This window comes from Leptidea sinapis, chromosome 42 (genome assembly GCF_905404315.1).
Source record: "Leptidea sinapis chromosome 42, ilLepSina1.1, whole genome shotgun sequence".
Classification (NCBI taxonomy): domain Eukaryota; kingdom Metazoa; phylum Arthropoda; class Insecta; order Lepidoptera; family Pieridae; genus Leptidea; species Leptidea sinapis.
The window spans coordinates 1,537,963-1,555,161 of NC_066306.1; the positions used below are offsets into that span (position 1 = coordinate 1,537,963).

The window sequence follows — 17,199 nt, forward strand, 5'->3', positions numbered from 1 at the left end:
AACTGTGACAATCATAATGTTAACACGAGGAAAAAACATAAACTTGTTATGCCTACTACTCGGTTCTATATGCTTTTAAAAAATGATCCCAGATAATGTACAAAACAAATGTGTAACGAAATTTAAAAGAATTGTTAAAAAACGTGTGGAAAAGGTAACATAAATAATTCTGTCGCGCTTATAATATTAGTGGGATATAAGTCTGAGCAATATTAAACTATTTAGAGACTTATTTATACCGATCACTGTTATGCAATAGGGTTATACCATATTACTCAAAGTCGCAAAATTTATGAATATGTTGGTTACCCTATTCTCAGTCATTACTCATGCGAAAATTAAATGAAACTATTATAATTTTAAATTGATGTGTAAATTTGCATTACAATGTTCTTTGTGTGGTGTCTAATAATATTACCCACCGTCATACTACAAGCCGAATCTCAAATATGCACCAGTAGTATAGTGTAAGTTTTTGAAATCAGAATATAGTGAACTCGATGAAAAATGGTTAACATTAGCCATAGTTTCAAATTTAAATACAATATTTATTTTATTCGCCTGATGAGAAAGCTCATGGTCGCTCAGAAGGGAATGGAAAGGGCTATGCTCGGAGTTTCCTTGCGATATAGAATCAGAAATGAGGTGATCCGTAGGAGTACCAAAGTCACCGGCATAGTTCAAATGATTGCGAAACTGAAGTGGCAGTGGGCAGGGCACATAGTTCGTTCAGAAAAGTCGACCACGTACCGGAAGATGTAGTGTTGGTAGACACAAGATGGACCGACGATCTGGTCAAGATCGCCAGTATATGTTGGATGAGGGCAGCGCAGGACCGATCGTCGTGGAGATCTTTGGGGTAGGCCTTTGTCCAGCAGTGGACGTCTTCCGTCTGATGATGATTTATTTCTTTCATTTATCAGGAATAAGGAAATGAATGTCACATACATTGTCAAAGTCATATTAAATTTATTCAAATAGGTTTAAGCTAAGCGCTAGGTTAATATATAAATTTAAATTAATAAATCTACTATATTAGAGTTTCTTGCTCACAGAATACCTTTATTTATTTATGGTGTGTGTGGATGATGCAGCTATAGATGTACTACAATAACTTTTGTATTAATTTACATTTACTTTTTTGACTAACTCGTGCAAGGCATTGACAATTTGACGTTTGAGTATTTTTGTTGCATCATTTTACATATTATATTGTAATTGAAATGATTTGTAAATCGATGGAAATGTAAATCTTGATATAAAATAGTGGCAATGAGTTTCTTGCTACTACTTCTCATTAGCTCACCCCTTTACGAAGTAGCAGTAGATTCAATAAGAATAAAAAATTTTTTTGACATTCATAAGTGTAATTTCCTTGATCTTTGAATAAAGTTATTTTGATTTGATTTGAATTGATATACTACGTTTGGAATAAGTAGAGCTCTTGAGAATAACATACAAGAAACTCGGCCACTGTTTAAAATAAAAAGGATTATTTTACATAAGCTGTAAATAAATAAATTTGTAAGGTACTGCATGCATTATAATATGAATCATGTTCAAAGTTAAACAGCTTTTAAAATGTAAACTATTTCATAAAATTTAATAAAAATAAATTGTATAAATATATTTGATAAACTGTATATTTTTTGCAAATAACTTACACTAACTGCCGGGTTGCGTAGTTAAACATTGTAAAAATAATATAACAAGAAATAAGAAAGTCACTGATATGATACTTGGAAAGTCGTCGGTAAGTAAGCATTTTGTATTCTATTAATTTATTTAATTAATTTCAATGTAAAATAACACGAAGCATATTATGTAACAAAATTTGAAAGATTCAGAAGCCATTGAGTGTCAAGATGCCACTCACACAAGTATCTTTTCAAATAGCCACTAGACACTACAATATAAAGTTGCCGTTATAAAAAAGCAATTGTTCTTAGGTTGTACGGTATAGCTAGTAGGAGCGCAGCGGAGGCCAATCCTTATTCTAAGGCATTAATTAATGTTTAGAGCTTGGATTAATTGTTTGTATAAGGATGCTTTGGAAACATGATGGTCGTGATTACTGTCATGATTATTAATCGCATCCAACAAATACAACGATTTATTAACTATAACAGACACCACAGTAATATATAACACCTCATGTTTCTTGTAGTTATTCTCGGCTTGTAACAGTATTGTCGTGTACCCATTACTAAAAAAAGTGTGTTTGTACATACGCAACAAGTATTATTCTTCGGCGTAACGAAACAAAAATCCTGAAAAAACATATTTACTCGTCCTATCCATTTGTAAAACATAGAGAAGGTATACAACTAATAAAAATATAATAATGCCGCATAATGTAGTTATATAACATTTATTGAAATATCATAAAAACATTTTTAAAGTATTAGAAAGGAATGATTTTTCATCCGAACTTATACGTTTTGAAATTTGTTTAATTCTCTCCCATTGGTTGTGGTTCAGTGGACATTTGAGTTACAAGAGGTTTGGTAGCTGAAGTATGATACAAATGGTCTAGTTGACCAGCTAACGTCACGGTGTCCAATTTGCGTGACGGTGTACGCTCTCATCGTAAAAATTCACCCTCATAATTTTTCCCTCACAAAGCCAAAACAAGTATCATCTACTCCTGGACAAATGCTATAAGATCAAAGATCTACACGACGATCGGTCCTGCGCTGCCCTCATCCAGCATATTCCGGCGATCTTGACCAGATCATTGGTCCATCTTGTGGGGGGCCTACCAACACTGCGTCTGCCGGGACGTGGTCGCCATTCGAGGACTTTTCTGACCCACCAACAAAAACTCCCAACTATGTGCCCTGCCTTTTGCCACTTCAGGTTCGCAATAATTAAGGCTATTTCGATGACATTGGTTCTTCTACGAATCTCCTTATTTCTGATTCGATCTCTCAGGAAACTCCGGAACAACGGTAACAAGTATAACTTCATATTATTCAAAACTAGCTGACCCGACAGACTCTTTACTGTCAATAGAAAAAAATGCCCATTACATCATATTTTGTAAGAATTCGGAGATAATGTAGTCTAAAGCCATCGAAACTGTGCAATCAAAGTTAATGAGTTAAAAATTAAACAATAACGTATTTCTTAACCATTTATTAAACTTAACAGGGTCACAAAATGGATTTCGGAAAGCTATCTACGTTCCTACAAAGAAACCTATCGAGGCAAATGTTGGTGGGGAAAATGTACAAAGAGCAAAACTATAACGAGACGAGAAATGAGAATGGTGCCTGTAAGTAAGATTTCTTTTTTTTATATTTTTAATTTCTACAATAATAGGTAGAGCCTCTTGCTTCTAGAAAAGCGATGAAAATGGTTTATTACTTTAATATTTTTAACCGATTTCAAAAAGGAGGAGGTTATCAATTCGATCGGTATTTTTTTTATGTATGTACAGCGATAACTCTGAGATTTATGATCCGATTTACGTAATCTTTCTATAGTTCGATGCAGAATATGCCATTTGGTGCCATAAATATTTTACGTAGTTTGCGGCAGTAGTTTTCATTTTATGAACATTTTTTTAATGAAAATTTTTGTTTACCTCGATGATGTAATTGTTTTTTGTGTACGGCTTTTTTAGGAGTATTCATTCAGGTTGATTACATATTATAATTATTAACTGACACTAAAAAGTAAAAAAAAAAAATACGTTTAAAAAAACCGACTTCTAAAACTGAAAAGTATCAAATAACTAAAAATTTAATTTTAATCACCTTTAACTTTAATATTAAAACTCGTAAAATACTATTATTTGTATGTGCTACATAAGCTTTACAAGTTTTATGAGTTTTCACTAGTTTTTGAACACTGTTCAGGAGATTCACGAGTAATATGTTAATGTCGACGTAAATATGAGTTTAACACACTTTTTTACAACACAAAAAGGTACGTTCCGTTAATTTATATTTATTTATTTATTGAAAAGACCAACAGCATTAATATTACAAATGAGTCTTAATAATTAGTAGGTATATATAACAGCCAATTACAGGTCTCTCTATATAAACAAACAATCAACCTGTTCCTGAAAAACGTTCGTGTTTAAAGTTTAATAAATATTAGTGTATTCCATACATGTGGGTTGCGCTACTAAGTCATGATGTCATTTAAAGACTGACAGAAGGGCTGCCATTTTTTGTCAGACCGTTAATATGAATCACGTGACCAGTTTTGTGTTCTTAAGTCAATTTCAACATGATAGTGGTTTGGGCCGTTTTTATGGAATAACGTCCAATTAATCTTTAGGATTCCGGTTTCGGCTGTCAAACGACTAAGTTGTTTTGTAAAGTGTCTCCGTTACATAAATTGAATTTGTAGTGAAAAAGTGCGATATACTTCGTAAAAACACTGTAAGTTACTAGAAACATTCAATAAAACTGAGTATTTTGCGGTGCATGAACGTGAATAATAACAGTGAATTTTTTACTTGTAAAGTTTCGAATACAAACCACAAACTGCAGGAAAAAAAATAATAACATAAATGCCAAGTCACAAAGTGTCATTTTGAAACATAAACAATAGACTCCATTGAATTCTACATCAGTCGCACCAACATAGCAACGCGAAATCATTTAAGCCTCGCATAAACGACACGATACTACTTAAGCCTCGTTCTGACGATTCGAAATCGCTTAAGCATCGCTTAGACGAAATTTCTTAAGACTCGTTCATACGAAACGATATTGGTCAAGAATTTAGCAGTCAGTTTAAATTCACGCGTCCGCGAAGCAACGTTCCGTTACACTCAATCACAATGGAGAATCTTCAAACTTTTTTTTAGATCAAATGAAAATCGAAATGGCGAATCAAACGAGAGATATTATATCACAAATAGATGAGAAACTGGCACCTCTAAAAAGAGAAATTGAAGATTTAAAGGTAGAAAACCAAGACTTAAAATATAAAATAACACAATTAGATACACACAAAAGAAGAAATAATATCATTCTCTATAGCCTTAAAGAAAACGAAAAATTCACATCAGATCTCTTAGAAAATACAATAAACAAAATCAGAAGTGATTTAAAAATGACTTTAGAAAAAAGAGATATCGATTTTGTATACAGAATTGGACAAAAAAAAATATGATATAAAAGAAAAACCAAGACCAATACTAATTACCTTCGTTAATGGCTGGCAAAAAAATGAAATAATGAGAAACAAGAAGAAATTTAAGGATGTGTACGCCTCTGATGATTACACAAAAGAAATCATGGAAAAGAGAAAGGAACTAATGGAAAAACTTAAAGAAGAGAGAAACAAAGGCAATATAGCATTCCTTAAACATGACAAGCTAATTATCAAAGAGGCAAACACTTCTCAAGAGAAACGCAAAAGAGATATATCCACGTCTCCTGAAACAAAAATCCAGCCCCGAAAACAACAGGCAAAATCAAAAATAAATAGAACGAACGCTTTTGATATAATGAGAGCCAGAAGTAACTCAATGTCAGCGTATACCCCGTCATCAGAGCATAGTTCGTAGAACAACGCCATCAGCCACCGGAATAAAACGAGTGAGCAACAACAATACCAAACCAGAAATAAACAATTTCCCAAGCCGACTGGTCATCGTGGGAAATCAGACCAATACCCTCCACCCAATAGAAAAATCACCACAAAATTAAGCAAAAACCATAAGAATTGTATTAAAGTTTGTACTTATAATGTAAGATCCTTGGCATCAGCATATCGATATCTAGAACTTACGAATGCTCTGGAAAGTATAAACTGGGATATACTTGGACTTTCGGAGATAAGAAGAATGGGATGCCATATAGAGGAATATCCAGACTATATTTTCTGCTACATTGGAGAAACAAAAGGCTTGCACGGAGTAGGATTCCTAATAAAGAAAGCTTGGAAAAGTAATATTACAAATTTCACTGGTATTTCAGAAAGATTACAATTAAAATTTGAAAAATTAAACATTTCTATAATTCAGGCATATGCACCTACAGAAAGATCCAGTGAAGCCGAAATCCAAAACTTCTACGCTGATCTTAAAAAAGCACATACGATGGCAGATGAGAATGTTCTAGTCTTAGGAGATTTTAATGCAAAAATAGGACGCAAGAAAATAGATGAAAGTTTCATCATGGGAAATTACGGCGTAGGTCAAAGGAATGAAAGAGGAGAACGATTAATAGACTATGCATTTGAATACAGATTAGCAATAATCAATACCTACTTTAAAAAAAGACCTATTAGAAAATGGACATGGGAATCACCAGACAAAACTGTCAATAATGAAATTGATTACATTATGACAAATGTTCCAAAAATTATCAAAAACTATGAAGTCCTTAAAAATGTAAAATTTATAACAGATCATAGACTACTGAGAGCAACGCTCCTTTTAAACCAAACAAAAAAATGTAGAATAAACTACAAAAAACTACCGAGTATCCCCAAAACAGATGATGAAATTAAATACTACGTAGATATGCTAAAGCAGAATATCGAAGGCAAACAAAAAGATCTAACAAATGTTCAATCCTATTATGATATGCTTGAAGAAGCGATAATTTACAGCTCAACCAACAAAAACAACTTTGAAATCAAAAAAAGAAGCAAAATATTAAGTGTAAACACAATAGAACTAATAAAAAGAACTGAACTACAAATGAAAAAGAATAAGGACATAAATACAAAGAAGGATCTGAGCAGATTATATAAAGAAACTAACAAAGCAATAAAAAAACATTATAGCAAACACAGGCAAGGGATAATAACAAAAAACATAAACAAATTTAGAAGCACGAAAAGAGCATTTAAAGAACTGAATAATAAGAAAATATGGATACAAAAACTAGTAAGCCAATCTAAAGAAACCAAAACAAGACAAGATATTATGCATCAAGCTAGTACTTATTACCGAGAACTCTATAAAAAGAAAAGACGATGAAATTGTGGAATTCAATCAAAGATACCAAGCTGAAAGCATCCAATTAATTAGACCTAAAGATGAAAAAGAAATTTATGCACAGCTGAAACAACTAAAACCAGATAAAAGCCCAGGTCCAGATGGGATAACCAATGAAATCATTAAATTAGGTGCACCAGTATTACTTAAACACCTAACAAAATTGTTTAATATGATTCTTGAAGCTGAATCTTTCCCCAATCAATGGTGTAAGTCGGAAATTGTACTGCTATACAAAAAAGGAAACCCATTAGACATCACCAATTATAGACCAATCAGTTAACTGGCAAGTTTATATAAGCTTTTTGCATCTGTCATTCTCAAACGCATAACATACGAAATTGACATTGCACAACCCAGGGAACAAGCAGGCTTCCGTTCTGGCTTTAGTACGATTGACCACATACATGCATTGGAACAAATAATCGAAAAGTACCAAGAATTTAAAAAACCTCTGTACTTAGGTTTTATCGACTATAGTCTTATGGCTATAGTATAGGCTTATGCTATCGAATGCTTTGGTATACCAAAGCATTCGATAGCATAAGCCACAGCTCTATTTGGAAGGCACTAAGCAGTTTGAACATCAACGCAAAGTATATTAATATCATAAAACATATTTACAGTAACTGTATTAGTAATGTTCGACTAGAATCGAGGAGTGAAGCAATATGCATTGAAAGAGGAGTGAGACAGGGTGACCCCCTGTCACCTAAGCTATTTATTGCTGTGTTAGAAAACATATTCCAAAACATAGACTGGAAAGCCAAAGGACTAAAAGTTAACAACAGCTATTTAAGTCATCTCAGGTTTGCTGATGATAAAGTTATCCTGTCTGAAACATCCAAAGATCTATGCGAAATGCTATGCACACTTGATCAAGAAAGCTCAAAAGTTGGATTACAAATGAATGCTACCAAAACCAAAATAATGACAAACAGCATCAAATTACCCATCAGAGTCAAAGAAAACAGTATAAAATATGTTAACAGCTACATCTACCTGGGTAAGCAGGTATCATTTAATAAAACAAATAACGAAGACGAAGTCGAACGCAGAACAAAAATAACCTGGAAAAAATTCTGGTCGCTCAAAGAAATCTTAAAAGGAGACTATTCGCTGAATTTGAAAAAGACAGTATTTGATACCTGTATAATACCCTGTTTGTTATATGACTGTCAAACATGGGTATTCACGACAAGAGCTAAACAGAAGATCAGGACAACACAAAGAGCCATGGAGCGAAGCATATTAAAAATAAGGAAAATACACAAAGTCAGAAGTGAAGAAATTAGACAAAAAACTAAGGTAACTGATGCACTCATGCAAGCCCTTAAATTGAAATGGCAATGGGCTGGTCACGTAACTCGCTATAAAGACAGCAGGTGGACACTCAGAATCACGCAGTGGAAGGGACCTAAAGGAAAACGACGAGTAGGCAGACCGAAAAGTAGGTGGGCTGATGAAGTAATGGAAATAGCCGGGAACGACTGGCAATTAACGGGTAAAGACAGAGACGCGTGGAAAAAGTTGGAGGAGGCCTTCACCCGAGGAGGGGTTCATATCCAAATAAATAAATAACCCATACAAATAAGTAACACGTACTAACATATAGATATTAAGAAAAATATAAACTAACACTAAATAACAACATTTGAAATGTACATATATTAAGGATATGAAATAAAAAGAGGCTTTATTATTATTATTATTATTATTAATCTTTAGTTTCACCGAAAATATAACATTTTTGCTAGTATTTTGTCACTAAATATGCATGGTAAACCAATTTTTACTTCGTTCTATTTGTTTAGTTAATTCATTGCGTTTAAAAATATTCGATTCAACATCGGCAGCCATGTTGCATTGTCAAAGACAATTATGTGCACATAGAAACCAATTATGCCTAGTATATTCTACAAACTTTAAACTCTTTATCACTCCACCATTAAATTATCTCGATCTTTGTAATGTGCATTTTATTTTTCATTTCCACATTTTTTTCTATGTAAGTAACGCAAAAGAACGGATAAATCAAACAGCGCCAACATACAGTAACAAAATATAAAAACACCTAGCTCTAAACGTATCGAGCAGTGCCATAACGGTTTTTTGTTATGTGACAGTTTCTACCAATTTATTTTATTTTAAAATGCGATACAAAATAAGTATACTTACCTCATAACACTATAAAAATAACAAAATTTAAATTCACAAATTCACCGCGCTCAACGCTCTTCTGAGCGCTAACCCTGAGTGTGACTTATTTGCGGATGGATGGACGGGAATAATGTCAATAATTTTTCTTTAATTGATGTAATTGGTGTTAACCGATTTAATTAAATAAATAAAACAAAGTGCATCTATAAAAATAAGAAATTATTAACGATTGCCTCAATATATTTCATTCAAAGTACTGCGAGTCACGTAAATTAAATTCGTTCAAAAAAATGGCTTAAGAAAGGAGAATGGGACTTTTGGGCCTGATGGTTAACAAGTTGAAATATACTTTAAAAAAAGGGTATACTTTTATGATGTAAAATACAAAAAAACTACCTCATTTTGCAATCTGCAAACCGAAAAAACATTAAAATAAAGAAAATCGATTAAAATGTAATCGAATGAATATTTAATCGATTAAAATAATATTAAGATCCATTTGTTTTATTTCAATAATATTAGTTAGGTGCATAGTTTATGTTCGAATGACCATATTATTATGAATAAAATATATTATTTACTCAGGAAAAAACAGAACTGAGCTATTATTATATGATCAAAAAATCGATCAATAAATGAACTCTCTTAAAAAATCGATACTAGTGAAACCCTTGTTCCTCAACGCTAAGTCCACTTTGACAATGACAGTCTGACAGATCATTCGTTTCTTCGTCAATGACAAATAATAGGATTATCTAAATAAACATTAATAGCGCGAGGTAAAATAATTGCTTCTATATTCAGCGCCATCTATTGGAATTCAATGAAAACCACATATCAAATCAACTTGAACATCCTCCACCGCCAAGGACAGTCTTGTTCTTGTTTTAATCTGGCAAGTGACACAATTTTGAGATTGCACGCTGCTTTATTCCAGTGCTGGTACGGACATCGTAAACTCGAGTGAGACCGTCTTTCCCTGGATACATTTTCTCAATACGTCCCAATTGCCAATCTCCAGGCGACACTCTTGAATCTTAATCAGCATCAGCTGTCCAAGGCCTATCTCAAATTTAGGTTTCAACCACTTTGGACGTTGTTGAAGACGGGATAAGTATTCTGATTGCCAATGGGTCCAAAAATCTCGTAACATTCTCTGTAAGTATTGCCACCGATTCAAATATATATTTCCATCTCGTTCCTCTGCTATCTAAAATTTTTTGAAATTCTGTGGGAAGTTTATTTCTTCCTTGTCTCCACATTTCCAATAGTGCTTTCTCTGAAGCCACAAAAGTTGTACCATGATCGCTCCACAGTTCCTTGCAATGACCTCGTCTCGAAACAAATCTTTTGAATGAAGCAATAAAGGCGTCCGTAGTCATGTCGCTAACCAGATCCAAATAAATGGCTTTAGTTGCCATACAGATGAAAAGGCAGATGTATGATTTGTATGTTTTCGCTCCTCGACCTTTACTTATTCTTGACGAAATGGGCCCTGCAAAATCGACACCACTAATGGAAAAAGGACGCGATGGATTCACTCGGACATCTGGTAAATCTCCCATCATTTGTGTACCGGATGTAGCATTGCATCTAGCACACAATTTACATTGTCTGTAGTATCTTTTAATACTTTGTCCTCCCTTAATGATCCAATATTTACTTCGTAGGTAAGTGGTCATCAATTGGGGACCACCGTGTAAAGTTTTAAAATGAGCTTCGCGCAGTAACAGGGGTAAGAGTACATTATCTTTTGTAAGTATAATGGGATGTTTTCTATTAAATTTTAGATTTGCCTGCTTCAATCTACCTCCTACTCGTACTAATCCATTATCATCAAGGTAAGGGTTTAATGGTAATAATCTACTGGTCGCATTAATAGCTTTTTCTTTCTTCAGGTGAAGTATTTCATCAGGGAATTCTATCTCCTGCGCCATCTTTAAACATATGGAAAGTGCTTCTTCCCTTTCAATACATGTAATATGATAAGGTAATTTTTCTTTTACTTTAAAGTTCTTCCATCTTCGACAGTATGCGACTACATTTAGCAGTTTCTCTAAGGACGAAAATTTCTTAAGCAAGGTAAGTTTCGATTCCATTTCGTTTGTAGTTACATTAGTCACTGCACATTTTGCTGAAATACGTTTTTCTTCTTCTGTTTCAGGTATGACTTCTGTAGACAGTGACAGACAGACACACAATTGCCTTTTAGAAACTGTGGTCACTTAACAATGTTACATTGCTCTGTGTAGATACATGGGATAAAATGTTCGGAGTACTAGTTGTGTTTTCTTTTGTTTCTCTTTTTTCAGTATCGGTTTGGTCTGTATTCTTTGGCTTCTTTGTGTGTAGCAATGTGTGGTGTTTCCTTCGACACTTATGGCAGGTAGTATTTCTTCTGCAGTAGCTAACGCTATGTCCTCGCCATAAGCAATTAATAATATTAATAATCCCTCTTTCCTCACAAACTCCGATCTCGTAGTTGGGTCTAATCGTATAAACTCATCGCATTTGTAAATAATATGATTCCCCTTGCAGTAAGCGCAAGAAGTTTCTGAAGAACTTGTTTCTGGTGCAGAGGTGTGAAAAGTTTTTGTTCTTATATTAGGCCTTTCCTTAGACTGTGTTGGTTGTATCATCTCTAATACTCTGAATTTTCCTCCAAGGAAGTCTTGAAACTTTTGCTATGTTAGAAGTTCTTGTACGGGTAGGTTTTTCAACTCTTCTTCCAATTCCTTGTGTGATTCTGGATCTAATTTATGCACAATAATATGTATCATTATTGGATCCCAATTATCTATATTAACATCATTGTTTTTTAGGTTGTTGAGACATTGAGTTGTGGTATCTAACAAATCTTTAATTCCTTTGGCGCTTGCATTCATAAGTTATCTTTGTGATAGTAATCTATTGAATATGGTATTGACAATAACTCTTCTATTGTTGTATCTTTCTTTCAGAGTGTCCCATGCGACTTCATAATTTTTATCTGTTATGGATATGTGCTTTAGAAGTTGTTCAGCTTCCCCGGATAAGCTCGTTTTTAAATAATGCATTTTCTGTATGTCACTAAGTGATATGTTGGAATGTATAAGCGACATATACAAAACTTGGAATGTATTCCATTCATTATAATTTCCATTAAATTGTGGACTGCTTGTTTTGGGCAACTTCACCTCTTGAGTGCTCTTTCCACTGTTTGTATTTTGGGACTTTTGTATAGCATGCTGTGGTTGCATTTTGTCTAACACGTCAGTTAACTCACATTTAGCCATAATATACTCTTCTTCGCCTTTAGAAAAAAAGTCATCATCGAAATATTCATGCCTTCTCCGTTGTTCTAACGTTGCAACCTTTAGAATTTCATTATGTGTTTCTCGAAAAGTTTCCCAATATTTTTCCAAGCTTTCAAGTCTAATTTTCACATAGTTGGCATTTACTCTTGCTTTTGGTGTCTTCTTAAAATTGATTAATGTTGAAATAGTCGACAAGTTGTTCCCTTGCAGGACACACAACGTTTCCATTGTTCTTTATAATATCAACACTTTAACCCCAAAATATATAAAGTCCAAAAGAAACTTAAATTTTAATGAAAATGTTCTATGTTAATGTATACTACAAAATCACTAGGTCCACATATGATCAAAAATATTCTAAGTTAATGGAAACACTGGTTGCACTGTGTCCCTAATTTGCATTAATTTTCTAAGTCCAAAGATTTTATTTTAAATCGTAAAATTTCAAAGTGTTCAAATTATTCAAAATTTATTGAAGTTTGAAAAGCACAAAATTCATAAAGAAAAGATCTTAAAATTTAACAAAGTTCCAATTCACCAAAAAATTATTTTTTCAGTCTAATAAACTAGTGTTCCAAAATTTACGAAAATTAGTCTTTTATATTAACTGACTCAAAAGTACAAAGTTCAACCATTAACAAAATCCACAAAACTAAGCGTGCATCATACCCATCCAAAAGCAATTCAATATATTGGCCACTTCACTATACCACTCCCTATACTACTTTCACTTGACTTTCACCACCTGACCAACACACTGCGTGGTGCTCCAAAAACAGAGTCTCGGCCTAAATCCGGCTCGAAGGACCAATGTTGTACCCAGCACCAGGGAACCCTAATAATCACGTAGACACTTCACTACTACACTGTTAAAATAAAACCGAACTGATATTCACTGTATATTTGTTTTTGAACTAACTACTCTTATCTGGTGGGTCTTCCGCGTAGGTCCTTACGGGCCTCGGGGTAACTGTTCGGGGCGATGGCCCCTTTCAGTAGTATAAACGCTGCCTGCAACTACAGACGGGGCACTGGGTGGGACCGGTTGGTCCGTGGTGTCATGTCCGGTGGTATCTTGCTACAGTGCGATCAAGCCCGCGTAGTGTCGCGAGCGATCTGCGGACTGCAGCCGGTTTGTAGGTCCGTGGTTAGCTTGCGCCCGCCGCTCAGCGAGGTCGAGCCCGCCGGTAGTGTACCGGTGAGCGCCCATCAGCCAGCGGCGAGGAAGCAGTCGTGTCCTAGGAGACTAGGTCACGTGGTAGTCCTCTTCTGTCCGGCGGTCGTCGATGGTATGGCGCGATGCCACGCAAATGCTGGGATCGCGCTCCACGGCGCGCGCGAACATAGAGGTGCTCAGGCGGCGAACGAAGTCGTCCAGGCTCTCCATGCGCAGGTCTCTGGAGATGACCTGATTTCGTACGAAGCGTGGTGCTCCGGAGATGGTGCGGAGCGTCAGCGACTGCTGCACTCGCAGCGACTTGCGACCCGTCTCGCTTGTCAGCGCAAACCAGGCGGGGGCAGCGTAGGTGAGTCGCGTGCGAACGTACGCCCTGTATACGCACAACTTCGTACGGAGAGGCAGGTGGGACGCCAGCACGGGTCGGAGAACGTTCCGTGCGGCGCGCGTCTGGGCAACCACGTTCTTAACATGGGGCCGCATCGAGAGTGTCCTGTCGATGGTCACGCCGAGGTATTTGGCCTTCGGGGACCATACGACGGTCTCGCCCATGAGTGACACCGGGAGCGGCAATAGGCGCGCCCGCCCGATGGAAATCGCCTGAGTCTTCGCCACATTGACCTTGAGTCTCCAGTCCTTCAGCCAGGTGGGAATCGCGTCCAGTGCTCGCTGCATCTTCAGCGCTGCATGCGGGGCATTCAGCGAGGTGGTAATGAACGCCGCGTCGTCAGCATACAGCGCTAAAATGGCTCCGTCGGCGACTGGAATGTCGTCCGTGTATCTGCTGTAGCAGACGGGCGACAGGCAGCTTCCCTGGGGCACACCAGCTCGGATGGGGCGCTCCGTGGACAGAGCGTCTTCAACCGCCACTTGAAAACGTCTGTCTTCCAAAAAGGTGGCCACAGTCTTAACTACTCGGCGTGGAGTAGTAGACGTGGACAGCTTGTACACGAGGCCGGCGTGCCAGACGCGATCGAATCGTTACCTTCTCCATATCGAGGAATACTGCAACAGACTGCTCTCGCTTGTTGTAGGCGGTAGCGAGATGGTGCAGTACCCTCGTCACTTGTAAAGTGGTGGAGTGTTCGGCACGGAAACCGAACTGTTCGTCGCGTGGCTGAAGATGCGGCGTGATGTGCAGCAACAGTAGCTTCTCAAAGACTTTCGAGGTGGTGGATAGAAGAGTGATGGGACGGTAACTCCCAGGCAGCATGATGTTCTTGCCTTGCTTGGGAATCAGGATGACTCAGCCGAGCTTCCACGATGATGGAAAGTGCCCGGTACGGAGGATTCCATTGAAGAGCCGCGTCAGCGTCGCGATTGCTCGCGGAGGTAGGTGACGCAGGGCTTCGTTGGTGACTCGATCAGGGCCGGGTGCTTTGCGCAGTCTAGTTCGCCGAATCATCCTTTGGACTTGTCCGGGGGAGAACACGACGGGGTCTTCTGTCGGTACTATCGGCGACTCGAAGTAGTTCTTCACATGTCGCTCGATGGTCTCTACGTTCTGCACATCTGCGGTCGGGTTGGGTGTAAACTGCGTCTCCAGGTAGTCCGCAAATATCTCCGCTCGATCCTCAGCTCGGTAACGTGGGGTTCCGTCACTGGCCATGAGGGGTCTAATTGGGGACGGCTTCCCGGAGAGTTGGCGGCAGAGGCGGTGCATGCCAGACCAGTCGTCACCGGCTCGCTCAATGGCGGAGTGCCAGGATTCGTCTGCAACTGTCTCCAGTGCGTCTGAGATCTTGGCAGCCAGAGCGTTCAGCCGCGTCTTCATGGTCGGGCACCGCAGGTTTTGCCATTGCCTTCGCAGCTTCCTCTTCTCCTCGATCATCGCGTGTATGTAGGCAGGGAGCTGGGGTTGTCTACGAGTAGATGCAGCGTCGAGTCTGGACTCTTGAAGCGCATTGGACACTGTTGCGCTGAGGTCCGTGGCGAGTCGATCAACGTCTGCAGGGCTCCCTACTCTAAAGGATGGCGAATGTTCGGCCATGTGTTCGGCGAAGATTCGCCAGTCCTGGCGATGCTTCGGAGAAGGCAGCGATGTCGTCATCGAGGTTGTCTTCAGCGTCAAGAGGACTGCTTGGTGGTCGGAGATGAGATGGTCATCCAGAACGTCTAACGACGGTGCGGCAGCTAGGCCGCACGTGACGGCTATGTCAAGGACGTCTGGCATGTGGGCTGCACAGTACGGGTAGTGCGTCGGGACCTCTGGTCCTAGCACCTGGTAACCGTGGCGATCTGCGTCGTCCAGGAGGCGTCTGCCATCTGGGCTCACGATATTGGAGTTCCACGCCGTGCGTTTCGCGTTGAAGTCGCCCGCGACAATCGTGGGCAGCAGCGAGTCCAACAAGGTGTGGACATCAGCCACTGCGAGTCGGTTCTGCGGCGGCTTGTAGAAAGCGAACACACGGGTGGGCTGATGTTCGATGTAGATCTCCACGCCTAGAGCGTACGACGTCTGCAGTTGAGGTACTGGCAGCAGTTGGTGAATGACGTTCCGACGGACCAAGACTGCTAAACCCCTGTAAGCAGTCCCGATCGGCGAGGCGTGGTCCTCCCGGTAGACGTAGTATCCGGAAACCTTCAACTTGTCTACCGGTCTGAGGTGAGTCTCGCTAATCAGGCCGATGTCCACTCGACGCTGAGAAAGCAAAGTCTTGAAGAGACGGGCTTTTTGTGATGAAAGCCCGTCGGCGTTCCAAAACACGATGCGGAGCTCAGCCATAAAAGGTGCAGAGCTCCGTGATGCAACCCAGGATCAGCGGAATAGGGTCTCGCTGCTCCTGGATGGCCATCAGCACATGATTCAATGTGCTGATAACTTTGGTGAGTCGCGGGTCCAGCGGCGTCACTCGCTTCGCCTTCGTCCCCCCTGCGGGGGCGGCGACCACGGTGGGCTTGGACGATTTCGTACTGCGCTCGGTAGGCCTCGGAGGCAGCAGCGCGTGTCGCAGTAGGTGGTGCGGCAGGTAGGGCGCCTTGGCACGCTTGAGCGCGTTTCCCGCGCTTGCGTCGGCGTTTAACCGGTTGCCGTGGCTGGTTGGCGGCAGCCATGAGCGAGCCGGGCGCGTCGGCCTCTAATGCGTGGGCAGTGGGAGGATACGCGCGCTGTTGAGGCGGTGCGTGCGATGGTGCCGGCCCGGCGGTTGCGCGTCTCTTTGCGGAACACCGGGCAGTTTGCGTTGTTCGCCGTGTGCGCGCCACCGCAGTTGGCGCAAGTCGGCGGGTCCTCCCTGGGGCGCTGGCACTCTCGTGCAGGATGGTTGTCCCCACACCGCACACAGGCAATGGGCCGGTGGCAGTTGTGCGAGGAGTGCCGAAACTGCTGGCAGCGATGGCACTGCGCTGGTCCCTTTCTGCCGCGCCACGCCTCGATGGTGATCCCGGGCATACAGAGGAGCTCGTGCACCTCATATATACCCGGGATGAGATTTGGCGTACGCTGGAGTTGCACGAACATCAGACATCCCGGTCTGCCTGGGCGCGCGGGGATCGTGCGCACGTGCTCCGGGACGTATCCGAGCTCACGCAGCTCCGCGTCCACTTGTGCCGGCTCTGTGTTTGCCGGCAGGCCCCGTATTGCTACCTTAGCG

At 39.5% G+C, this 17,199-nt stretch overlaps 1 protein-coding gene across 1 annotated transcript in view; it reads left to right on the top strand.

Annotated features, from left to right (window-relative positions):
* Positions 1-383: 383 nt before the first annotated feature.
* LOC126976673 (tenascin-like) overlaps positions 384-17,199 on the top strand; it is a 31,772-nt gene continuing 14,956 nt past the window's right edge. Inside the window, exons 1-2 of the mRNA XM_050825151.1 lie at positions 384-467; positions 3,154-3,277. Of these exons, the coding sequence (XP_050681108.1) occupies positions 388-467; positions 3,154-3,277 (204 nt within the window). The 5' untranslated portion in view covers positions 384-387. The remainder of the gene's footprint in view (positions 468-3,153; positions 3,278-17,199) is intronic.